Source organism: Helianthus annuus, chromosome 8, assembly GCF_002127325.2.
Source record: "Helianthus annuus cultivar XRQ/B chromosome 8, HanXRQr2.0-SUNRISE, whole genome shotgun sequence".
NCBI classification, from domain to species: domain Eukaryota; kingdom Viridiplantae; phylum Streptophyta; class Magnoliopsida; order Asterales; family Asteraceae; genus Helianthus; species Helianthus annuus.
In genome coordinates, this window is record NC_035440.2 from 124,775,620 (window position 1) to 124,802,608 (window position 26,989).

General features: G+C 35.3%; 1 protein-coding gene and 2 long non-coding RNA genes across 16 annotated transcripts; 1 reads left to right on the top strand and 2 right to left on the bottom strand.

Moving 5' to 3' along the window:
* Window positions 1–6,147: 6,147 nt before the first annotated feature.
* Window positions 6,148–10,880, top strand: LOC110873714. Of its 6 annotated transcripts, none has more exons than XM_022122712.2 (6): window positions 6,148–6,439; window positions 6,535–6,638; window positions 7,134–7,216; window positions 8,297–8,421; window positions 8,491–8,931; window positions 10,223–10,880. In XM_022122712.2, exons 3-6 carry the CDS (start codon window positions 7,187–7,189, stop codon window positions 10,611–10,613), a joined length of 987 nt encoding a protein of 328 aa, XP_021978404.1. In that variant the 5' UTR covers window positions 6,148–6,439; window positions 6,535–6,638; window positions 7,134–7,186; the 3' UTR covers window positions 10,614–10,880. The 6 variants fall into 6 exon arrangements, with proteins under 6 accessions (XP_021978404.1, XP_021978405.1, XP_021978411.1 ...); XM_022122713.2 differs by having other exon boundaries at window positions 6,150–6,439; window positions 7,119–7,216; window positions 10,223–10,860; XM_022122714.2 differs by having other exon boundaries at window positions 6,151–6,439; window positions 6,515–6,638; window positions 10,223–10,860.
* Window positions 10,881–12,455: 1,575 nt separating this feature from the next.
* LOC110873713 lies at window positions 12,456–15,949 on the bottom strand. 3 transcript variants are annotated; one of them, XR_002555356.2, is made up of 5 exons: window positions 15,637–15,944; window positions 14,226–14,438; window positions 13,970–14,148; window positions 13,092–13,295; window positions 12,456–12,674 (listed from the first exon to the last, which is right to left on the bottom strand). It is a non-coding gene; the product is annotated as an uncharacterized LOC110873713 (long non-coding RNA). The 3 variants fall into 3 exon arrangements; XR_004863950.1 differs by having other exon boundaries at window positions 13,092–14,132; window positions 15,637–15,949; XR_002555355.2 differs by having other exon boundaries at window positions 13,092–14,148; window positions 15,637–15,949.
* Window positions 15,950–22,962: 7,013 nt separating this feature from the next.
* LOC110873711 lies at window positions 22,963–26,928 on the bottom strand. 7 transcript variants are annotated; one of them, XR_004863956.1, is made up of 7 exons: window positions 26,493–26,928; window positions 25,352–25,662; window positions 24,900–25,132; window positions 24,549–24,749; window positions 24,128–24,455; window positions 23,523–23,623; window positions 22,963–23,409 (listed from the first exon to the last, which is right to left on the bottom strand). It is a non-coding gene; the product is annotated as an uncharacterized LOC110873711 (long non-coding RNA). The 7 variants fall into 7 exon arrangements; XR_004863954.1 differs by having other exon boundaries at window positions 24,549–25,132; window positions 25,352–25,566; XR_004863953.1 differs by having other exon boundaries at window positions 24,549–25,132; window positions 25,352–25,579.
* Between the last annotated feature and the right edge of the window lie 61 nt (window positions 26,929–26,989).

Consider the following 26,989-nt stretch of genomic DNA (forward strand, 5'->3'; position numbering starts at 1 on the left):
CATGAAACACATCATGTACTCCTGCTAACTCTTCTGGTAGTTGATAAGCTACTGGTCCTATTCGTTGAATTACTGGAATGGTTCTACGTACCTTAGACTTAGCTTTCCCTTATAAATTCCTTTCCAAGGAAATATTTTTGACAGCATTTTGTCTCCAACTTGAACTTCAATGGCTTTCGTTTATTTATTTGTATCACTTTTCTAACTGTCTTCAACCTTTCTTTCGTAATACTAAATATGACAGTCGTAGTCACTTAAGATTTCCTTGTTGTTCAATTATGTATCTTAAATTCTTTATGACCCGTAAGGATAGTAAACTTACTTCCCTACAGATAATGTTTCCTAATCTTAAGGGTAAACTTATGGCTTCTAATTTCAGGTTTACAAGTGGTATGGCTTTCTTCGTGCTTTTGTAATTGCCTTGATGCATACACAATTACCTTTTTGCGTTGCATTACCATACATCCAAATTCTAGTTTTGAAGTATCACCGTATACTTTAAAACCTTTTATTCCTTCTGACAAGGCTATAATTGGAACCTTATGCTTAAAGGCTTCTTCTGGTTTAGGTTTTTATTCAACCTTAACTGTTTTAGCTTAGATATATCTATCTGGGAGATATTCTTAATAAACTGCCTATAGCATCTGTCTAAATTTACAGAATTCCTAATTTCCATTTAGGGATTGCGGAATCTTCCATTTAATAATTTGCTGTTATCTTAGCAGGATCTAAGTGAATACCTTCATGATTCATCATGTGACCTTATGTGGTTTATTTCCTGTAATCATAAACACATCTCCGGCGGGTGTCTGGATTTTCTATAAAGTTCTCATCACCGAGAATTCGAGCAGGGTTGGCTACTAACCAATTTATTTCTAATACAACATCAAACTCGGCAAATTTTATAGGAATTAGATTGGCGAAGAATTCTATGACCTGAGAGTTCTATATTTTATTTTTTTTTCTTTTTTTTTTTTTGCCTATTTTGACTGTAAAGATTTGCCTAAGTTCGATTAATGATAGGTTAAGAGTTTGACAGAATGAAGTATTTATAAAACTTTGGTTTGCACCAGAGTCAAATAATACTTGCATAAATGTTTGTGAACTAAAACGTACCAACTATGATGTCAGGAATTAGTTCAGCTTCCTGAGTAGTTAATTGAAAAGCTCTTGCGTTTTTCTTAGTAGTCCCTTCTGCAGGTTTCGTCTTTTCATTTGCTGGGTTGCCTAATTTCGGGCAGTTTGTTCTGAAATGTCCGGGTTCTCCACATTTGTAGCAGGTTATTGCCTTCTTTTTCCTGCAATCCTCTTCTTGATGTCCTGGAATTTTGCAGTAATTGCAGCATCCTCTGCATTTTCCAAAATGTTTTCCCTTGCAGGTATTGCAAAATGGAATAGTGGAAAATCGCCCATTTTCTCTTTTCTTGAAATTGTTACTAGTACCTATATGAAATTCTTGGGAAATTTTCTGGGCTAAATCCTTCCTCCTATTTTCTTCCCGAGTGCGTACCAATCCGTCAGTTAGAGTGTTAGCTAATTCTACCGCATCGTCAATTGTGCGGGGTCTCGCAGCTTTGACAATGTCACGAATCTCACTAATCAAACCCCAGATATAGCGAGAGATAAGTACCGGTTCTGGCGAAGCCAAAGTAGGTACAATTCTGGCATACTCAAAGAATTTTGAAGTATACCCTCGAGAATCTACATCTACCATTCGGTGACTTAAAAACTTATTTGCCATTTGCTCTTTCTCATATTCGGGACAGAATTTTCTTTCTATTATTTGCTTAAATTCTTCCCAACTCATGGCATAGGCCACATCACTTCCTTTAGCTTGTAACACTGTGTTCCACCATTCTAACGCTTCTTCCTTGAAAAGATGCGAAGCGTACATAACATTATCTTCCTCCACACATTTACTTATTCTGATCACTGCCTCGGTTTTCTCTAACCAACGTAGTGCCGCAGTTGCCCCTTCATTGCCTGCGAACTCTACAGGTTTACAGGCAAGGAACTCCTTGTAAGTGCAACCAGGCGTTGCAGCTTTCCTTTTCTTAGGGAGCAGAGCTTGTCGTAGTTCCTCATCATGATTAACATGATCATTGCCTCCGTTTACGCTATTACCGAAGTGATCTTCAGTAATACGTTTGCTAGGAATGATTTGTTGTGGTTCTATTGGATTTTTAACAGCAGCAACGATTGCTGGAATAGCGTTGGCTATCCCTTGAGCTATCATTGTTGGAATAGTGTTAGCTATCCCTTGAGCAACAATATTTTCTATATCCTGCTTAGTCATATATTGATCCCGTGATTGTTGCTCGGATTGATTGACCTCGTTGATAGGTTCATTATTAGTGTTTTCCATCGGATAACTAATTTATAGATAAATAATTAGTATACCAGAAGTAATTTCAATGTCACCCTTAATTGCACATAATTACGTAAACAGCCAAAAGTTGTAAATTTTCTAAAATTTTCATGGTATTATGCTTCTATATACAACCGTCCCATTACTTATTTTACATATACTAATTTTACTATTACTATTATACAATCATTTTTATAAATCTCCTATCTTTTTGTCAAATAATATTCTAGTAATGGTGTTTCCTCTGATCGTATTTCCAGGAGATCTGTTTTTCAATCTCTTGGATCCTATTCCCAACATTCATTAATTCTTTAGTCAAAGTGGCAAAGTCTAGCTATATTTTTACTTATTGGTGGATTTGGTTCTGGATCGTACTGAGGAAAAAGTTTATAGGGATTGTTTTGAATCTGTATTTCATTAGTCAACCATTCGTCTATTTGTGATTGGAGTGAAGGGTTTGGAATAGCTGGTTCTACATCTATTACTAGTTGTTTTTCATTAACAGACTTGATAGAATTACAATCTGTCAATGAAAAATCAAATTCTTCATGGGATGGTAACCCCTCAATTTGCCTAGAGCTTTCCCCGATTTCTATTTTCTTAGGTGTGGGTTTTTCGAGAGGTACAGTGTTGAATTCTATAGGTTCTTCCCTTTCTGCTATATATCTATTGAAATCTCTGGAAACTTCTATTCTTACTGGATAGAGATTTAAGTTCTGAAGGGCATCAGACAAGTCACTCATGCTGTATAGCAAAATACACATAATTACTAGGTTAAAATTTATGACAAAATTTTATAGAAATATTATCTCATGCTGGGTATTTACCAAAACTACTGAAAATTTAAAACACCCTAGGTTTTATTTGTAAATTTTATGATCTCCCGAATAAAACTTCTAGACTGTAGATATTAAAAATACTAAAACTTAAGTCAAATTATTTTTAAGAATTTGTATTATTTGCTACATTGACTAGTATATACAGATCTGTCCATGATTAGTCAGATAAAGCAGATAATCACAGAATAGCAATTAATAAATTTAGTATTCCCCAAATACTTAATTGGCTTAAATCAGTGGCTTGATCAGTGGCTCTGATACCACCTTTTTCTGTCACGGCCCTCGACCCGGTTTGACCCGTTTCAGGAGCCGCGGGACAGAAAATCCCGTGGTATTTATTTTTATAGCGGAAGTCTTAACATGATCGTTTTAAACTTGAAAAATGCCCGAATATTATTTATTTACATTTCAGGATAAATCCCGTAACCTCATAATTTCATTATTTTACAAACATGTTTATTTATTTAATTGAGCCACTATTTCAAGCTTGTTGGTGCTTCGTAGCACGTGTACTGAAATCACAGTATGTCACCTGAAACATGTTGTAAAAAGGTTTTGTCAGCGGGGAAATACTGAGTGAGTTCATTCAGGTTTTATAAAATGACACATAGTTATAAATTACAGCATAAGAGCGATTACTATGGCAGTATCTTAATTAATATCTGGTCTTGCCACCCGTGTGACGATGGTCATACCACTATTGGGTCCAGTCACCCAATTAGTGACGTTTTGTCACTGTTAGGTCTTATTAGCCTAACCCATGTTAGGGCTTATTGCCTAACTGTGAGAAATTAGTAATGTGCACAATACCCCACTAACCAGCGGTCAAGATAACCACGACTTAATCCCTGTAATTATAACATTTTGAAAATAATTTGGAGTATTGTAAAACAGTTGACTCACAAACTGTGAGAAAAGAGTTTATAAAAGAGGAATGACTCACATTGCAGATTTAACGGGCAAGGTATAAACCTACTGATTAGCCTTGATTTAACCTAATTTAATAATAATGCACACACAATAGGTTAGTAACTTAATACAGCAGTTACGTCAATTCACGAGATCAAACCCTCACAATGATTAACAAGTGCAATTACTTAATAATTCAATCGGATTCACAACGAATAACAGAGCATAGTCCGAATTCGAACAGCACTCAGATATTCAAGTCGAAATCACGACGAATAATCAAAGTAGAAGCTCAATTTGAGCAGCACTTAGACAATCGTTGGATAGTTATGATCGATCGGACGTTGAATCGTAATAGCGATCGAGTTATTACCCTGATTGCGGCAGCACCTCGTGGTGTGTGTGTTGTGAACTGATTTGTATATAAATCGACGTACGTTCAGAGAATTTCCGTCGTTTCAAGCACAGAAATCAAGTGCCAATGTCTGCTATTTATACACGAATTTGGGATCGCTTACGGACCGTAAGCCTAACCCTTTACGGTCTGTAAAGGGTATAAACCGACTATAGGTTGCCACGCGTGGGACTAGCCTAGCTGAGTCAGTGAAATTGACCAATCAGATTTACACAACGTTTAATTTAGATAAACGTCCAACTAGGGTTTACCCCCGTTGAGTTTTAGGGGTCCTGATCCTGATTCCGATTGTCCTGAAAATTTTAGGGCTAGTGCAGAATTACTTGGGTGTCTTAATTAAGGTTTTCTTATTGACTAATTATCATCCTAATTATCGATTTTAGTAACAGTTGTTACAATACCACTTGATACGGATTCGTATACGAGTGGACGCTAGAACTCTAGCGTGATAACCTGCCTCCGGCCAACCGGAACGACAAAGAACAATTCTGTTCTAAAAGAAAACTTTTCTTTATTCAAAACAAATAGCCTAACATCCAACCAAGGGTTATAATTCTTAAATAGAGTTTTTAAAAGATAAACTTGGAAACAGAGATACAATAACTAAGAAAAAGATAATGACTGGAAATAAATAAAACATAAATGGTTGGTTGGATGTTGATAAAGAACCAGCGCCGATCCTAGCCACGGGTTGCCGGGTCAGGTCCTTGATCCTCATCTTCGGGCGAGTCCGGATCCGTATCAAAACCCCTTGACTTAATATCCCCTAAGATATGTTGCGGACTCCGTTTAACTTGATTGAAAACCAACTCGTTCCTTCCTTTCCAAATACACCAACACGTAATGATCACTAAACCGTGAATTATCTTCTTCGCTTTCTTGCTAAACTGAGAGAAATTTTGAATCTCCGTAATGTCTTTGAAATCAAAGATGAAAATGGGAGGGATGTTACACCAAGCACTAAATCCCGACCAAACCCAGTTAGCCGCCTCGCAAGCAGAAAAGAGATGATCCACCGTCTCCTCATAAGTATCACAGAATAGACACATAACCGAAGATATGTTAACGTTCCTTTTCCTTAAATTAACTCTCGTACTAATCTGTCCAGGTTACCTCTCGAGGCCATAATGTTGCATTTAAGAGACACCCATTTGCTTCAAATAAAAACAGGGAGAAGACTATCCCCTCTATCCTTAGCAAACACCTTTTTAATGGCTCTCACCGAAAAATCACCCGAGTCACCATCGTTCCAGAACCAAGAGTCTTTGATGTTGGAAAGCGAAACCAGGTTGAGCACGTCTTGGCACTTCTGCCACTCCCTAACCTCAATGGCCAACTCAGGATGTCTGGACCAATTCCAAGAAAAACCACCATTCTCCTTTACATGGACCTACATGTAAATAACTAGTAGAAATAAATTTCTTAACACCCTTCTAAAAAATGACTGTGTTCACTAGTAGAAATAAATTTCTTAACAGCCTTCTAAGAAAATGACTCTGTTGAAAATTTTATCTAGGTTAATGAGAAAAAGAAAAGGAAAGAATGAAAGAAAAAAAAAAAAAAAAAACAATTACCAACCGCCTATGACCTTTTATTAGCTTAAAAAGAAACTATGGAAAAAATGGCTTTAAACCCTAAATTTTCACCATTTTCATCATCATCATCATCATCATCATCATCATCATCCTCCCTTTATCCTCTCAGAACTCCATTGGAAGATAACACATAAAGCTACTATTTTTCTACAAATTCACCATCACATCTTGGTCAAATCATCTCCACCCTCATCCGTACGTCTTATCCACAACAATTCATCATCGCTTCTCAATCAAGACACTTTTCAGTTATCTTTCGTATGCTACGAATCAGCTTTTCATGAATAAAGTTTTCAATTCGTTTGAATTTTAGGTATCTTCAAACTCAGCGACGCAGGTCGTAAAATTTTGACTTTATTTGATTGCTTGTTCATAATTCATTTTATAGTTCAATATTCATGTTTATAGGTGTAGCTTGATATTCCGGAGTTCTAGAAGTTTCCAATTTGATATGGGTTTGGTGGAATTTGCAATTTTCTTTGATTGGATTCATAATAATAATAATAATAATGGTATGATAATTGGTACATTTGGATTTTGGGTCTGGTGGAATATGCAATTTTCTTTCATTGGATTGATGGTTGTTAAAGAACTATGTTTAATTGAGAATAGTTCAAATGGTTTCATGTGGTTTTAAAGAGCGCGTTTTAAGCGCGCTTAAGCGCAAAGCGACCCTAGGCGCAAAGAGCTGCGCCGTGTGTGACATAAGGCGAGATCTGTACAAAAAGCGAGCATTTTTGGAAAAAATTCCACTGCGACGCGCGCTTTTTGTAGCTAAAATGGTTGTACATTAAGTGATTTATACATTAAATCATATATAAACCTTGTTTATCACTATATTTTGAGTAAGGGATGCTAAATACCTATAGGATATACATAAAAATATATATAAGCACCTTGCGCCTCGTGTACGAAAAGCCCGCCGCTTTTGCGCTTTGATTTTGTACCTTGTTGCTTTTGTGCGCTTCACACTTTTATAAACCAAGGTTCAGGTGTTACATTTGCAGGTGTTGTGTATGATGTTGGTATATAAACGTTAGGGTGCTTGCTTTACAAGGGGATGATGGCATTAGTATCCCACCAGGTTCAGGTAAAAGAAACTCTTGACTTTTCTTTGTTTTTGTGCCAGCGTATCTAGGTAGTCGAAAGCGCAAGGGGCGCCTAAAAAGCGAGGTTTTAGACATGGTGTAGGGCTAGTTTAGGCCTTGGTTTTAAAATGCGTACATCAGTAGTGCATAATGCGTGCATCACATGATGTGGTGATGAGATGGCATCGAGTGATGCGCGTTTCACATGGTGCGATATTAAGTGTGATGCAGCCTCTTATCAGTTGACCAGTATTTTAACAAATTAGACTGTCGATTGCAATGGTATTATATAAACAGATCTAACCAAAGATAATGAGAGTTTTTTATATTTAGTGTTTAAAAATTAAGGGTTATTGGATTTTATCACCCCTAACTATCACTTTGACGCCCGTCACCCCCCAACTTAACACTTAGTGTGTTCTGTCACCACATCGTTAACTGATCACTAACTTTTGATCTTGGTACTATACTTTTGGGGGTGTCATAGATATCTTAGGAAGGTTTTAGGGATCTTAGGACACCTCAAAAGTATAGTAACAAGATCAAAAGTTAGTGATTAGTTAACGACGTGGAGACAGAACACACTAAGTGTTAAGTTGGGGATGACGGGCGTCAAAGTGATAGTTGAGGGTGGCAACGGCCAATAGCCAATAGTTGGGGGTGATAAAATCCAATAACCCAAAAATTAACAAGTTAAAATATTATCTATAAATGTATTTTTAAGTATTCTTTCAATAACTAACTTCTCGCGTTCTTGATTTCGCACAATGTGCATCATGCATCTACAATTCGGATCAAAACGCATTGCAACATGCTTTTTAGAACTAAGGTTTAGGCTGATTTTTCTGAACAGTTTTACTGTTCAGAACGGAATTGGCTGAAGCGCTTTGATGGACGCAAGGCGGTATGGCTACATGCCTACGCTTGGGCACCTAGGCGAGCGCTTCGCGCGCCTCAATTGGGTCGTCGGCTTTTGTTTATATTTCAGTTTATGTGAACGGGAACCATCTTATGGATGTACCATTATCTCATGGGAACATGATACATATCTTCTAATGGATCTTTTACATTTTCGTTTGAAGGGTTCATATACTACTCCAAGACCTTTGTCTTTAAAGAAGAGGACTGAATCTAACAATAACTTAGTAACATTCCCAATTGTTAGAAGGACAGATATTACTTTACTGAAGCAAAGATCTTGTTTACGGTAAGTATCTATAAATTCTTCTTTATTCTCTTCCGAGCTTTCTATACTAATGTACTTATTTTGAAACAGTGTAAAGGTGTCAAATAGGAAATCATTAAAAATATTATCTTTTAAAGGTAATGTACAGAACGATGAATCAGGAGACCGAGATAAAGGGTCAAAGTCAACTAAAAATCCGATCAAACTTTCCTACGTACCAAAGGATCCCAACGAAACATTAGCTGAATCATCAAACGTGAAGAACAATCACACTACCGAAACCTCTAATACGGACGAGACAGCTGTTCGGTCTTTAGCCATACAACAACTATTTAGAAGTTGGTTGAGTTTGTTACGCGCACCTTCACAAAGTCAAATACCAGATGGAACATTGGAGGAGGGCCCGTTTTCAAACGAAACGGCGGAAATGGACCGTAAGATTCGAAATGGTGGAAGAAGTTCGTTTTTGAAAGCTGTTTGGCGTGGATTTTTGGGTATGGATCCGGCAATAAAGACGCCTCCAATAATATTGTAAGTGGGTGTATACTTATTACCACTTTTATTGGTCGTATGCTTGGATTTAAAATGCGCGCATAATGCGTGATGCACTCAATGCGCTGATGAGAGCGCATTGCCACAACTGATGAGTTGCGTTTATGTGATGTGAGAATATTGCGCCGTTTTCGCATAATGTGCTCCGATGAACGCACCTTTGTTTGTTATGTTTTTTTCCAGATTTTATGAAATGGGTTGGGTTTTTTTTCAATAGTTAATATCTTGGTATGCTTGATTTGGACCATTACGGATCCTAAACACTTTTTGTGGTTCTAGAAATATTTTGGTATACTTTGTTTGAACCAAAAGCACAACTCTTATCTTCTTATTACGTCAGTTGTTTTAGTTTAAGTTTTTTTTTATAACTTGTTACGTATAAATAATTTTTTTATAAATGCGCTCGCATCACACATCAGATTTCTGGACCAAACGCATCGGAGCGCATCATGCAATTTAAAACCAAGGTCGTATGCACCCCAAGTTATAGCTTTTATTTGATGAAGTCTTCTATGAATAATAGCCTTCTTTAGAGATGGCAGAATGGGCATATCGGATGGGTTGGGTAACAGATTAAAACGAATAAATTTCTTTACAAGGGCTAGCGTGTGAATTATAACAAAGGTTATGTTATTTCTATAATAATTTAAATTTATAAATATAGTGATTTAGGAGGTTTTTTTCAATAAAAATACACTCTGGGTCGCCTCATAAGTCGTAATTCGTTTGGCCAAACTTACCTGCTTTTTAAGCTACTATTATCAATATTTTCTATGCCTGAAAAAAAATCATATTTTATTTTTAGTTAATGGAATAGAATGTCTACTTCCAGTCTTAAATCTCTAAATGCGAAATTATTAAGCGGAACAGTTGGTAGATGTCGTAAAATGAGCGGTTTGGGTACGTACTAAACGTGTAATGTCGATGTTAGGTTGACCCAAAACACTTTTTGTCCCAAGTTCTTATAGAGAATTGGTATGTCAAAATATAGAAGTTCACAATATTTTAGTATAATCTAAATATATTTAGATAAAATAATTTAGGAGGTTTTATGACATGAATAAGTGACTTGAGACCCATATAGGTCAAAACAAAATGGGAATAGCTCGTGCCATTCGGCCCAACCCTCAACGGGTCAAAATTGCAACATCTAACTTTTGAGGTTGAGCCGAATCATTATTACCATTTTGTTTCTGACCTATAACTACGATCCATTTCGAATAATTTTACGCACTTCTCTTCATTTTATTAATAGTTATTTGATTTACAGCATACCCATGTACCTAGCAGTCAACATGAAATACGGACCCGAAGTTGCAAAGGAATTGACTCCTTTATGGATATGCGGGCCAGTGCTAGTTGCGCTTTACATCAAGATTGTTCAAGGGTTATGCCTACTCTACGTTTACAGCTTCAAGCAATCGGTCAACGTGGTAAAAAACTTGCCCGTTTATTACAATTATATCCTTAGTGGGGAGCTCAAAGAAACTATACGTGCTCGTTTATGGCTGCCTGTGGTGAACTTTAGGAACTTAGGCTACAAAGAAATATGGAAACGCGTTCAAGAATGGATCGTTGATAAGTATTTGGACTACATCGAGTCAATATGGCCTCATTATTGCAAATTGATAAGGTTTCTGAAGAGGGCCAATTTCATCTAGGGGGTGTGACATTAAATCCGGTTTAATCCCCATTTTATTTGTGTAATGTTTTCGAATAGGGCAGATTTGAGGAATGAGGTAGGAAAAACCCGATTTTGAATTGGAATTCATCGCGGTACTGAGGATTATTACAAGTAATAAGTGAAACATAAAAAGTGTATTTTGTATCTTGGAATACATTGTATTTTAGTTTCAAACTCAGTCTTTTGGGATTAATATTTTTTTACACAGATCTTGTTATGTTGAAGAATAGTTTTGAAATTGGTTTGTGTATTGTGTGATGGGTTGATTTTCATAATGTTTTCTTGCTTTGGAAGTGGGTCTTTGTTAGAAGTGGCACCAATTTGACTACTCATAACTATTAAGTTGTAATTTGGGTAGAGGTGACAAGATGGTTAACATGGGTATTGGGTCAAGACGGGTTTCGATTAAAATGTTTTATTTATACTACGGGTTGAAATGAGTTGGGTTGGATTGGAAAATAAGAGTTGGGTTGGATTGAAAAATGAAAGTCCAAGATGGGCAGCGGCACACCTTTTCACCAAGAAGCCCTTTAAAAAATTAGTCTATTTTTTTTAGACAAAAATCTCGATCACCCTTTAAAAATTTTGGTTAAAACCTTTTGACTGACCCCATCAAACTCTTTTCTAAAAAAACAATTTCTTCATATTTGGACCAAAGATAAAAAAAAAGTGTGTGAGATTGTAACAAAATAGTGCTTAGTTAAATGAACTTCTAAATTCTTAATTTAATTTATTAAGTTGATGCAACAACAAATATTAAAGTTATTAGTAAGATATAGTAGGGTATGATATAAGTAAATCTTAGTTTTATCATCCATGAGATAAAGAGACTGTGTTTAAAGACACTCTAGCTTCAAATAAATAGTAGACACGCAACAAAACTAGATGTATAGAAATAGAAAACTACCTATGATATCAGTCACAATTACTTGCACAATTACTTGCAAAGTTCACCTAAAATGTATGTATATCAAAGAGCAATCGCATCCTATCCACCATCTCCATCTCTATAATTACATTAAAAATCAATACTTTCTCTTCCCTTTTTAATTAAATAATACTTTTTATACCTTTATCATTACCCTCCTTTCTTCTCTACTCACAACCACTTCCTAAAAATATTAAAAAATTTATAGGGGCAAACAATGTTTTTTCATATTTAGAAATGAACAGTAACATTTGCTCTCTCATCCAATCACAACCCCTCATACCCACTATTTATAACATAGAGAAGACTCTCACAAAATTTGGTGGACAAGATATATCTGTGCCCTCCCCTAAAGTCATTAGCCTTAATCCTAAGCCCCCATAACCTCATATCCTGGACCATCTTTTACTAGATGTGCAACTTTATCAAATCCTGCCTAATCTGTTCATCCCAAATCAATTTAGGTCTACCTCTACCCTCTCCTCCATAGTGAGGGTTTCCACTACTCTAAGTGGCGCTACCGATCTACTTTCTCCTCACATACCCAAACCATTCCAGTCTCCCATCTTTTATCTTATCCTAAATATTAGCTTCTCTCAACATTTCCCTAACCCTGTTTTTTTTATTTTTTAATCAGGTTTAACTTTGTGTGCCAGTAAATCCACCTCATTTGCGAGGTAGATTTTTTAATTAAATTCAGTTTCCATATATTTTAAAAACAAACCGAAAGATGCTAGTATATTATATTAATTAACTTTAGATTTTTTACTTTTCTAACTTTAACATGGATGTTAGTGTTATATTAACTTTAGATTTTTTACTTTCGAACTTTCAACATCGTATATTTTGAATTTTTTTCAACATCGTAGATTTTGAATTTAACTGTACGGGTGACAACATTTAAATCTTATATATAACTAGGTCTATACCCACGCACGCGTTGCGGCGCACTAAACCGAATCGTTCTCGGTTGAACATTTTACTTATACTAATGAAATTGATAAAAAAAAAAGCTGAGCGTTTTAACATTTACATAGATCACAAATGTTTTTTTCTTCACGCGTCCGGGCACCTAGTACCTAGTCTTCTTTGGGTCGCTAATGCCTTGACCTGTATATTTTAGCAAACCAATTATAAGCTATAATGTTCAAAACAAAGAAACCAACATTCAGAAACCAAACTAAAACTCACACCCCATTTGATTTGGTTTTGTTTTCTAGAACCATGATTGAAAGTTTGGCCCAGTAGTTTATTAATGTAAAAAAAAACATATTTGTAAAAAGTAGTCAAGCCAAACTAATACTTTAATTCAGTATACTTTAAATATAGTTTATTATATTATATATTATTAAAATTAATACCTAATCAAAACAATAATTTAGTTGTTAAATATTAATTAAAGGGTAATACTGTGAGGCACAAAGAGGATTAATATTGGGTCAATAACAAAATCAGAGATGTTTTAAAGTAATATACATGTGACAAAACATACCATACATTGATCTAATATATTAGATAGAGAACAACCTGCAGTTATCTTTGGGAGCATGATTTTGAGAGTTTTACGGTAAGAGGATATCTGATGCCTCATCTGCACAGAAAAACATTTTCCAGTGGCCGTCCAAGATTGGCTGAATTGCGTTGTATTATCTCAAATGGGTCAAGTCAAAATGAGTAAAATGGGTTGAAAGTCGTCCAGATCTTATTGTTAATGCTTACAACCTCCTGAATCTGTATAGTATATAGAGATTCATATTGTCAAACCCAACCCCGTGGGCGCATTGTTTAAACCTGAACCCCATTGCCAGTCAGCCCTTCCCATCCATCTGACTACCCTCTTAAATCATTTTTATTCAAAGGGTTGCATTATTTTTAGAATAATAAGAAAGAACAAAACTATGTTCGCCACCCAACACGACTCATACAAAAAATCGGCCTCTATATAAACTTGAAATCCTGAACCCGTTACCCACCTCACCTGACCCACCCAGAAAAGATTAAACTGCTTAAACCTGAACCCACTGTAAGCGTCCATTTAATTATCTCTAAAATAAATTTTATTTAAAGATTTATTTTCGTTTTGTAATAACAAAAATAAAATAAAAAATATGTCTGCTACCCGACCCGTTACTCATACAAAATGTGGCCTATTTATACCCACACCCCTTTCCCACCCCACCTCACCATCTAAAAAAGATTTCAGTGGCTAAATTCGAACCAACTTGGCAGTCAACCTGCCTTAGCCGTCCATTTTGCTACCTCTTAATTCGTTTTTAGTTAAAGATTTAGATTATTCTTGCAACAATAAAAAAGAACCAAAAAATGTTTGCAACCCAACGCGTTTGACTTGCACAGGAAATGACCTGTTTAAATCCGGACCCGTTACTCATGTGGATTATACATACCAGATCATCCTACTCCAAGGTGCAACTCCTTAAACCTGTCTCTAAGCAGCCGGTTTTCTTCCTCAAGAATGTTGCGTCTTTCTTCCATAAAACAAAGATCTGATTTCATCGACTTTATTTCTTTAGCTAAAATTCCTGCTCTTTTTGCCATTGATACCACAATCTTGAATCATTTAAAGCTAGTAAAAAGTTAAAAAGATTGCTTTATTAACCAAAGTTTTTATAAAGATGAAGAAAAATAAAAAAAAATACTAACATTTATGGTTCTGTTGAGCTTTACAAACGCCTTTGGGTCATTCGGATTTTCATCAGAACGTTCTTCAGGAACCAGAGTTCTTTTTATTCCTCTTTCATTGGAATCTAAACTCTGACCTTCTTCGCTTTATGAATTTTGATGTGTTTTTGCTTGTTGTAAAGAACTATGAAGAACATCGGATAATGTTGGTGGTCTAGCTAGATGTTTTGCTCCCTGTATATATTTTTAGACCATTTAAGAAACCTTTATCAAAGATTATTAACAAATAAATAACAGGTCAAATCAAGTAAAACTAAAATTAGTTGTTTTCGTCGTCATATCTGATATATTACTTATGATTAGAATTACAAATAAAAGGTAAAAAATGCTGACGGGTCACCCGTTAATCCATTGTGACCCATCTTAAACATTTATCTAGTATCCAACACGTCGAGTCTGTCCATATTTACACCAATCAGAATCCAAGAACAATCAAATTCATGTTTTTTAGTCTTTTGGTATAATTAGAGTTCTGGTGTTCGAACTGTTTTCTACCTTTACACATTGGTTAGCTAGGAATTGACGGGTCTGTGAGTTTTTCTGAGACGGGTTCTCACAGTTTTAAAAAGTGCAATTGAAAATTTAAAGATAGAAATAGAAACTCATGAAAGCCTGAATTCAAATTAGCTACTTGTTTAACTAAACAAAGTTGATCTTTTCTAGTACAAATGAAAATCAAAATATTAAAAAACATATAAAAAATCTAAAAAATTAGAGATCTTCCAACACTGATATCCAAACCACTATTCATATGAGCATATAAATTTGAAAAATGGTTAAACGGTAACCCCGTTCATCTAAAACGCCGATTTCATATTCTTTGAAGGTTGCTCATTGGGGATTGCTCTTCTTAGAAATGGTCGTGCCTTGTTATTCTCTTCGCCAGCACCTGATTAGAGATGCTAAATGCATATACCTAAACCCGAACTCGATGACTAATAATCTACAATTCCTTTCAGCCTTTTAACTTCATAAATTTAAGTCTATAATATTGTAATAGCAAGATGCAAAAAAATAAATAAATAAATAAAAAAAGAAACACCAAAGAAACAAACCCAACACAAACCCAGATCAATAACCAAAATCTAATCAAAACCCAGATACAAAAACCCTAAACCCCATCAAATTAAAGATGACCCGTTTGGGAAAAACAAAAGGGTTCGAAATTTCAGAAAAAAAGAACACTTGCAGAGGGGTTTGGTGATGGAATCTTGGAGGAGAAGGAGAAGGGGTGCATGGTTCTTGAATCCTGATGTTCATGGGGAATTAGCGATTCTCTGTATATAAGGGCAAGCGGAGAAGAAAGGTTAAACAAATCCACCCAAACCATATAAAAAATTCTAAATAAAAAGAAGATGATAAATCTTGATACCTGGTTCAGGTCAGTGGGTTCTCGCCGGAGTTAACGGGAATGCGCCGGAATCCACAAAGTTCCAGCCGCCGTAATCCCGTACCAAACCGTAACTCCTCAAGGTTGTGTTTGTCTGGTGTTCATACTGGAGTTAAACGGAATTTGTGTGCCACTGCCGGAGGTGGAGAGATTAAGGAAAAGGCTAGGGTTTTCATGTGAAGCGGGAAGCGGACGGTGGAGAAGAAACGCTGTTGAATACACTTCTCATTCGATTAAAGGGGAGGTTGGGTAAAGACAATGTTGACATGTGTAAATAACCGCCCACACTACCAATCATAAAACTCCACAAATAAAAACACTGTTTATTTCATCTTCTTAATTAATAGATAGATATAGATTAATAGATATAGATTAATATTAATAGATATAGATTAATAATTAATAGATATAGATTAATATTAATATTCAAGTGTATGGGTGACAACTTAGGAACATGGTAATAGAATAAAATAAATGCAATACATCAGTTTGTATTATGTTTATACTTTTTTTTATTTTTTTATTTATAAATTGACGTTTATACCTGATCGCTTTTGTACAAAACTTCCGGGTAATCAGGTTGCTCATCACCCAATGACTCTTGGGTGTAAGAAGGCTCTCCAACGTCTTGTTGTAATAATAAGCACATGATAGTGGTATATTCGTCATGCCTTTTATACCTTTTTTTGTATTATGTCTTGTATATACAAACTTATTATATATTTATAAGAGTAAATTGCCACAATTGTCCTTGAGATTTAGGTTTGTTTGCCAGTTTCATCTAAAATGACTTTTTTTTGTGCCAAATAGCCCTTCACCTATGACATTTTTTGCTATTTTCATCCAAACCACTAACTTAGTTTACTTTTTCTGTTAAGTTGAAGAATATTTGGATGAAACTGACAAATATAAAACCTCAGGGATGATTTTGGCAATTTACTTAGATTCTTTTAAAATTCTTTTATTTAATTAATTTTATCACATATATATAAAACATAATATACTTCTTATAAAAAATTAATAGTTTTGTCACATAATTTTTATAAATTTTCATACAACCACTAACTCAGTTATTTTTTTCTATTATGGTGAAGGATCTTTTAAATTTTATAAAGTAAGACAAAAATTAATTTCCATTTTTTATATACATCAGTTTTATAAAAATAAAATCTACTTCAACCTCCAAATTTTATAAAACTAAAATGCTAGTGACCTTATAGAAAAGTGTAAAATAAACAAATCTTATCATATGTAACAAGTTTGTAATTCATCTTCTACTCTTTTAAATTCGCTCCTAACAAAAAACAGAAGCCACTGCCCCTCCCCCCGACCCCCCTATCAAACAACGTATCGTTACGAAACCTTAAAATTACCTACCAAATAGTAAGTATAATGCATTGAACTAAAAGTTTCTTTACTCAAACCACTCAGAATACATATTAGTTAGTTACCCTCATAATCTTAATTGGATAAATACTTTATTTCTGTCAACATATTTTTTAGGTGCTCAACACATTTAAAAATATGTAACGTTTTACAATTTTTTTCTATCTCTACACTTGATTAAATACTAAAAGTTGTAATCAATTTTTACGTGATGCACACCATTGATATTTATTTTATATATCGTTTTCTCTTTATAAAACTGATCTAAATAAAAAAAACTGGATATTAATTTATGCCTTAGAGTCGGGTCAAGTCGATTATTTCATCATTATAATAGTTTACTTAATAAACTAAAGTCGATTATTTTTTTTTCCGATTTTTATTAATATAATACAAGGTCTTCAAAATTCCGAATATACCACTTTCATGTGCTTATTATTACATATAGGGGTGCAAACGAGCTAAGCGGCTCGCGAGCTACTCGAGATCGGCTCGAGAAAAAGCTCGAAACGAGCCGAGCCTTATCGAGCCCGAGCCGAGCTTGAGCCTTAAAACAAAGCTCGTTTGTTTATCGAGCCCGAGCTCGAGCCTCACAAGTGACGCTCGTTAGGCTCGTCGAGCCTTAGTGTAAACGAGCCGAGTCGAGCCGAGCTTATTTAAACTTGTTTACAAGCCGATCTCGAACCTAAAAATAAGCTTATTTAGTAAACGAGCCCGAGCCCGAGCTTTACTTATCGAGCTCGCAAGCCTAAAAAGTCTATTATTTATATTATTTTTATTTAATATACTAATTAATAGATAATAAACGAGCTCGGGCTCGGCTCGGCTCGTTTGCACCCCAATTTACATACAATTCTATAAAACTTATATTCCAACAGGTCATATGTAGTTGTTTTTATAGTTTTCTCAACGTGGTGTTATAGAATTTGTTAAACACAAAGTTATATTCGCAATAAATTATTTTTTTGATATCATAAGCTATATCGAGTTTCAGTACGATACCAGTACCGGTATGCATATTCATTTTTATTGTTTTTTAATTGATGTAAAACACGTGTCGCTTGCTATGCCGAGTGCCATCATCATACTGATAGCGCAATGAACCTGATTGATAATGACCAGAAGCCCGCAACGAAACGCGTGGATATCCTACTAGTTTAAAAGTACATAGTTTTGGTGACGTCGCGCGTTGCGACGATACAGAGCAAATAATAATGTAAAACAAACGTTGTTTGAAAATAATGAAGCATGTTATTTAGAAAGACAAACCATCAAAATCCGTTTAGTTTATCATCATACTATTTTACTACACCAAATAAATACTCTATTTTGAATACAGCTTCATTTTTAATAAAATTCATACTGGAATATCGAGGAAAAAAATTAAACACAACTACATACTTAATTTTTAGAAACAAAATAACAAACACAATAACGAATGTAGGTTATTAAATAAATATCAAATTAAATGATAAATGAAATATGATATACAAAAAGGAAAATAATTAATAAAAGCAAAACATACATGAGAAAGGAAATATAGTTTTAAAAACAGTAAAATAAAATAAAAATATGTTAAAAATTAAAATAAATATTATAATAAACTATTATAATATTAAATAATATAATATTAAAAAGCTATATATTATTATAAAAATAAAGTATCGAGGAAAAAAATTAAACACAACTATATATATAATTTTTAGAAACAAATTAACGCACGTAGGTTATTAAATAAATATCAAATTAAATGATAAAATAAATATGATATATAAAAAAGGAAAAATAATTAATAAAAGCATAAAATAAATGAGAAAGGAAATATAGTTTTAAAAACAGTAATATAAAATAAAAATATGTTAAAACTTAAAATAAATATTATAATATTAAATAATATAATATTAAAAAGCTACATATTTTTAGAAAAATGAAGTTACTATTCATGTTTGCTCGTTAACAATATATAACTAGGTTGTTTCACTGCGTATTGAGGCAGTACGTTATCGTGTCCATCCGATTAGTATCGCTTAGGTTCGTTATAGTACTGGTACGATGTATGCACTCGGTATAGAAATCAACACATGTTTTATATTAATTGAAAACTTAAAAAGCGAACACCAGTACCGACAACGATGTTGTCCAAATGGTATCGCTTAGCTCAGATCGTCACGGTACTTGTAATGATATTTGTATATCATAGCAGACAGAGTTGTATAAATGAAAATTATCGAAACTGAAAATCATAAAAATGAATACAAGTACACGTAACAATGTTGTTCTGTAGGATACGCCAGTTTATCAAAAGTAAAAACAATAAAAATAAGTATCGGTACCCATACCAATATTGTTCTTTCGATTTTAGTTCGGTTGACTACAGTTGCGACACAAAATTAATTACCAAACATAAACCACACAAATAAATACCGGTACCGATGTTGTTCGGTACGGTATAGTAGCGATACACTATCAGTATATCAAAAGCAAAAACAATATAAATATACTGGTATCGATACATATATTATTCGGTTGATTTCGGTTCTTTTTGGCATGATAGCGGTACAACTAAATGTAAATAATAATATGTATAATAGAATCTATTGTAGTATTAAAAAAATAAAATATGAAGAAAAAAAACTATATATTATTGGAAAAATAAAGTTACTATTCATACTCATTTTCCAATTTCCAATTACATATAATAATAATAATAATAATAATAATAGCAATAATAATAATCATATAATAATAATAGTAATAATAATATTAATAATAATACTAATAATAAAAAAGAGGCACATGATGACATTAATAATAAAAAAATATACCGATGTTATACGATACCAGTACCGATGTTGTTCAGAGAGTATCAATAATATTAAAAAAAAATCATTAAAAGTTAAAATTAAATGAAAAATATTTAAGATTAAAAGTAAAAATAATAATCTATTATAATATTGAAATGATAAAAATACGAAAAAAGCGACTATATTATATATTATTATAAAAATCAAAATACTATTCAAACTCCCTTTATATATATATATATATATATATATATAATATTTAATAAAAAGAAAATCATTAAAAGTTAAAATTAAAGAAATATAGGTTAAAATTAAATATAAAAATAATCTATTATATTCATCCGGTGTTATGTTCATCCGGTGTTGCTCCGTACAATGATAATACCGTACAGGCTTTAGAGGCTAAACACCCGTACAGAGAACCTCCATCTATGCCAGGTACTATATATTCTGAGCCTCCCCTTGTCGTAGAGGTGGATAATGTTCTTTGCTGCATTAAATCGTTTCCTAAAGGAACCTCATGTGGGAGGGATGGCTTGAGGGCACAACACATTTTGGATGCTTTATGTGGAGAGGGGTCTGCTATTGCCACTGATCTCTTATGCGCTATTACTGCGATAGTCAACTTATGGCTAGGGGGAAATGCCCATTGTGTTTGGCAGAGTTTGTCGCGTCTGCTCCCCTTACACCGCTTTTAAAACCTGACAATGGGATTAGACCTATTGCAGTGGGTACTATATGGAGGCGTTTGGTTTCCAAGGTTGCTATGAAGGGTGTTGGTAAAGAAATGACCAAATACCTAAATGATTTTCAGTTTGGGGTCGGCGTGTCGGGTGGCGCTGAGGCCATTTTACACAGCGTCAATAGGGTTCTAAGTGAACGTCACACGGATGGGTCTCTTGCAATGCTTACGGTAGATTTTTCTAATACTTTTAACCAGGTGGATAGATCAGCCTTACTACATGAGGTCAGGATGAGGTGCCCCTCTATTTCTTTGTGGGTGGAATTTCTGTATGGACAGCCAGCAAGATTGTATTTTGGAGATGGGCACATTTGGTCTACCACGGGAGTTCAGCAAGGGGACCTATTGGGACCACTTCTTTTCGCTCTTGTTTTGCACCCCCTTGTGCATCAGATTAGAGACAAATGCAAGCTTCTCCTTCAGGCTTGGTATCTTGATGATGGGACTATCATTGGAGGTTCAGAAGAGGTGGCTAGAGTGTTGGACATCATTAGGGTGTCGGGTCCAACATTGGGTCTTGAACTTAATATTAAGAAAACTGAGCTATTTTGGCCTTCTTGTGATTGTAGCAAGTTTCGTGAAGGGTTATTTCCTAAGGACATCGGGAGGCCATTAGTGGGGGTGAAGCTTCTTGGGGGAGCTGTTAGTAGAGACACAAGCTTTATTAGGGGTTTGGCAAAGAAAAGAGCTGCTAAGGCAGTAGATTTGATGCGTCTTCTACCGAAATTAGGTGACCCGCAGAGTGAACTACTCTTGCTTCGATCCTGTATGGGCATTGCCAAACTTTTCTTTGGCTTGAGGACATGCCAACCTGTACACATGGAAGATGTAGCGTTGTTCTTTGACAAAGGTTTGCGTGAGGCGATCGAGGAATTGGTGGTTTATGGAGGTCCTTTTTTTGGAGACCTCCAGTGGCGACTTGCTTCTTTACCTATTAGGTTTGGAGGTTTGGGGTTGTATTCGGCTGTAGAGGCTTCATCCTACGCTTTTGTGGCATCGAGGGCCCAATCGTGGGTGCTACAGGACCACATTTTAAGAGACAGTGGCATATGCGGTATGGATTCTGATTATGTTTGTGCTTTGGCTTGTCTTCGTGATACGATTCCAAGCTTTGACTTCAGCGGTTTCACTAATAAGGACACCGCCCCCCTAAAGCCCAACATGCATTGGCGAGTGCTCTTTTTAGTAAAATTGTCCATGAAATCGAAGTGCAGTTTGACTTGACCGTTAGACAAAAAAGCCGTTTTTGAGTGTCTCCGAGTACCACATGCACAAGATTTTCTTCTTGCTATACCTATAGATGGGCTAGGCCAGCATATGTCGCCTGTGGAGTACTGTACTATCCTTAAGTATCGCCTTATGATTCCTTTATTCCCAGTTGATGAGGTATGCCCAGTTTGTCATAAGGCGTGTTTGGATTCTTTTGGTGAGCATGCGGTCCATTGTAGAGAGCTCCCGTGGTTCAAATACCGACATGATTTGGTTAGGGATGTCCTTTTTGACATATTCAGGTGCGCTGGTATTTCTGCTAAGAAAGAGGCACCCGTTAATTTCTTAACAGACCCGTTGGAAGGGAGATCTACCCTTCGACCAGCCGACATTCTGGTCTTTGGATGGGTAGGAGGAAAACACGCCTGTGTGGATCTAACAGGGGTTTCCCCGCTTGTGGGCTTAGGGAGTAGTGTTTTCACAGTGGGCCAGATTGCTTTAAAGGCTGCATCGGGTAAAGTGATTAAGCATGAGAAAACGTGCCTTGACAACCAGCACGTGTTTATCCCATTTGCTTTTGATACTTTTGGTTTCCTGGCGCCAGAGGCTGTGGACCTACTTAGTCGAGTTCAAAGGGTCATGCATAGTAATGTTATGAACCCGAGATCTATGGACGTAGTTTTTAAAACGCTTAGTTTTGCTATTCAAAAAGAGGTAGCGGCGCAACGGCGCAACTTGTTGCCCGTTTACCAACTATCTCGATATAAATTTTTATATAATATTAATAAAATTATATTATTGAAATGATAAAAATATGAAAAAAGTAACTCTATTATATGTTATGATGAGAATTAAATTAAATTACTATTCATCAAAAAGAAATTATATATATTATTATAAAAATCAAAATACTATTTATACTCACTCTCTAATCTCTAATTATATATATTAAACTAAATAAATAAATAAATAAATTAAATATAACTAGATAAGAGGCCCGCCGCGTTGCGGCGGGGGCATACAAATTGAGCCCATCATAAACGTTGTCTTGACAATCCTTTTCAAATCAACCAAGTTTAAATTCTAAACATTGGAGGTTTCAATGTTATACCTCCTTGTTTGACCAAAGCTTAGCATGTTTACCCGCTCTAACCAGTTTCGCAAAGCTAAAGCAAACTAATATTCTTCTATTATGCCCACATTAATGATACAAAACTTGCTATCACATTTATACACATGAATGAAACTACCCGCTTTAGTTCATTAAGCTAACCGAACTTAAAGATTCATCATCGTCACAAATCTTGAACATGTGTAGTCAAACCCGACAAATCTTGACCTTCATATCCCACCCATACCTACACCAAAAACTTCTTCCCTTTTGTACCATATTCAACACCTACTTGTACATGTACCATTTTTTTCTTTCCAATAATTACATTCAAGTTTGAAACGAAAAAGTATTCTTTGACTTCAAAAGTCAAAGACATAGTTTCTTTTCTTTTTTTAATGAAAGGAACAGCTGAAAGAGAGAATGCCGTCAATTTTTTGAAGAAGTTTCTTCACTTTGTGTTTGCAACCATCACCGTGTAGATGAACTCTAAGAATACAAGTCTGAATCGGGCAAAAAAGAAACAAAAATATATTAATAAAAAAAGTGACACTGTCATTAACACAAAGTTGCATACAGTGGCCAGAAAAAGAGGTTAAGGTTAACTTATGTGTACCTCATTGCCAAGTACTTCATCGGGAGTTTTTTTTTTAAGAGGCAGTACCACTGGTGGCGTTTATCTGTCTTTAATGATGCAATGCAAGTGAACTTCATGTTCTGCATATAGGAAAAAAAGATTTAAAAAAAGGAAAGGATGAGAGATAGAATACTGGAAAGTGAAAGTAATAGGGGGGGGGGGGGGCAAATATAGTTTCAGCCAAAGAAAATAGTAAAAATGGTTTATTTCTTTTTTAACCTACCGCCTGATGCATGACCAACATAACAATGAGTCATTCATAGTCTAAAAAAACTCCCAACTTGTCACTTTATATAATTACTTAATTAGCAACTACCCAATACAAATCAACAAAAATCCCCCAGCCTCTCAGTTAGGTATATAAATCAGATTTAGCCCCCAAATCAAAAAGTCTATTAAACTAAAGTCAAATGAACAGCAAATGAAAAAGTTAAAACTTAAAATTGACATCAGATAAACCGCATTACCTTCAAATCTAAATAGAAAAACATATATATAAGAAATCGAAAATTTGCAACAAACCATTTGTATGCCAAAAAAAGAAAAGAAAAGAAACAATCATATTCATAATCTAAAATTCTTACCATCAAATGTTCGACTGCAGTAGGTCGTCTTCGCCACCGGCAGTCGCTTTACACGCTGCGAAACACCACCAGAGCCACGACAATGACAACTTTATTACAAAACAACTGTACAACCTAAATCTCAAAAGACGATCATCTTCATTTCCGTTTACCCCTATCGTCACCGTCGTCATTGATACCACCGGCCGCCGGAGTGTGGTCGGATTCTCTTTCTCTCGATCTCTCCCTCTACCCAGACTTTGAGAGAAAGATGGTTTAGGTTTCTCATACGATGAGGATTAATGACGCGTGTCCCCTTGAGCTGATGTGTTTTCCACTGCCAAACTATCTAGACAAAAATACTAACAAAACTGGTACAATAGCACAATGTACAACTCTCGTTGCATACAAATGTTGCAAATTATAATATATATAAATGTACCTAATGAACCCGAAAAGCAAATCGAACGCCTTGTAGCAACAAATCCCCGTATCGTGAAGCTTCATTGCACTCCAATTCTATAGCGATCCTCCGCATACACTCTCGTGCCAAATCCCCGTCTCGTGAAGCTTCATTGCACTCTAATTCTTTAGCGATCCTCTGCATACACTCTTGTGACAGATTCAGGGAACTTAGTTTTATCTGTAATTGTCGACTTAATTAATTAATAAAATAAATAGCTTAAGTTACAATCAAGATTTGTAGTTAACTTTATAAAGCATAATACATTGTAACTCAAGTTTATTATCACAAAAAGCCTTTGCTTGGTGATAAAGGAAAGTCTGCACCTACCTTTCCAACGACTACTGTATCCATCAGCCACTACCATGGAATCTGTATCACTTACTTGTACCCTCTCTACTTCTTTCCACTCCACTAATGCTTGACTCTAATCTATTTATACTTCTTTGGTCATGTCTAACATTACTCACAAGTTGAGCTCTGTATTCTTCATCTTTGCAACCAAATCAGAACTATTTTGACTTTGATCAACAAATTTCAACCCAAGACTACAACCACTTGACCTAATTCCCAAACATTTATAACCAACATAACTAAACGTATGACTACATATGCACATAGAAAAATAAAAAAGAGATGCAGGTCGAGTTTCGTTCACCGGAGCTTGGTCGGAACTTGACCGGATTCTTGTCAGAATTATTTATCACCGAGAATAGTCTCAAACGACACATCAAGAACCGATGTAACTGAAACTGTAACATGCAACAGAATAGAAGACTTACCGGATCTTCGTTGGAGACTCGTCATACTTCACCGAAATACACTCCTCCTCGATGATTATTTGAGTGTCAGTCGTGTAGCGTCATAAGTGAAAAGCGCCGCCGTGCGCCGCCTAGTAACCACCGTAAACGTTGGTCCTTCCACCGTTTCTCTCTCTCAAACGAATCCGCATCTCTATCTCTCATGTCTCTCTCTTCTCTTTGTATGAAATATAAAGCTTCCAAAAGAAGCTTTAGTGTACAATCAACATATTAAGAACCATGAATATAGCCCAAACTCGAATTCAATACACAGTTTTTTAATTCTCTTGATCCTTCAAAATAATGATATACAATCATGAAAATCATCGAAATAAACCGGTTATCACTCTCACTACCTATCTAGCTTCCTATCGTTTGAGAGGGTTTTCACCCGACTTACTGTGTTGACCGAGTCAACTTGGTTGACTGAGTTAACCAAGTCTTTGACTCCCATCAACAACCAACATAGCTATCATCAATAGCTTTTGATCTTGTTTCCACAGTCCCCTCATGCAATCCAATCTCCACGTTCTATTCTATCCTCTTAGATCCGCTAACACACGGTATTTAATCTTTTTCATCTCAGAAGTCAAACCTGGTCTCATAAAAATTACCTTCCAAGGTAAAACTATTTTTACAACCTAATAAGAATACAACTCCAATCTACTTTTTTTTGTATGTGTATTAGTGTATATGCTTACAAAGTACTAACAAATAAAAAACAAACAAACCAGCATACTCTTTTGATCGGCTATTCAAGCCACCCATTTTGCCACCTCTTTTAACAAAAATTTACAATCTTCGTTGGTCTTTCTCTCAACAACTTTTCAACAGCAACTTCATGAAGTAAAACAGGATAGTTAACCAGTATTTGAAAGGCCCCTTTCGCTTAACAAAAAGGCTAAAACCTTAACCTTATCCTAAATAATTTATCTTTTGCTAAATTCCATTTCTAAATGGAGGCTGAAGACCTATCCTTCATTAGTAAACTATTTAGTAGAATGCCAGAAGATGCTTCTCGTTGAGGAGCAAGAAAATAACACTTATCACAAGTTTCACCAAATCATATTCGTTAGGAACCGATCTAAACAAAAATAAAACATGCAAGCGAAACGAAGCTTACCGCAAAACTCGTAGGAATTAACTGAAGCCTTGCCGGAATCCTAAACCTTCAAAACGTCGCGGTCACTATTATTGCAATCGGGTCCGTTGTGGTCGTCACAGTTGTCAACTGAACCACCGCCTCTTACCTAACACCACCACCATCATCCTTTGTCAAACCCTAGCACCACAACTGTTGTTTATTTGTCCAACCCGACACCACCTAGACCACCACTGTTGTAGCTCCGTCTAAAGGCATCATGGCTCTGCCATCACCGGCGGCCGGAACCCATCGGAGCCCTTTTTTCTGCTGCTCTCTCTCTACTTTCTCTCTCTAAAGTCTCCATCTTTTTTGGAAAAGTTGAGGTCATGTACCAATAAAACTGGTACATGACTTTAAGCGGTATGCACAACCTTTACTGCATAAACAAAACTTAAAGCAATGGGTACAACCATTGATGCAGCCAAATGTTACAAATTAGAGTTATATATAATATATCATGTAATATATAATTAGTA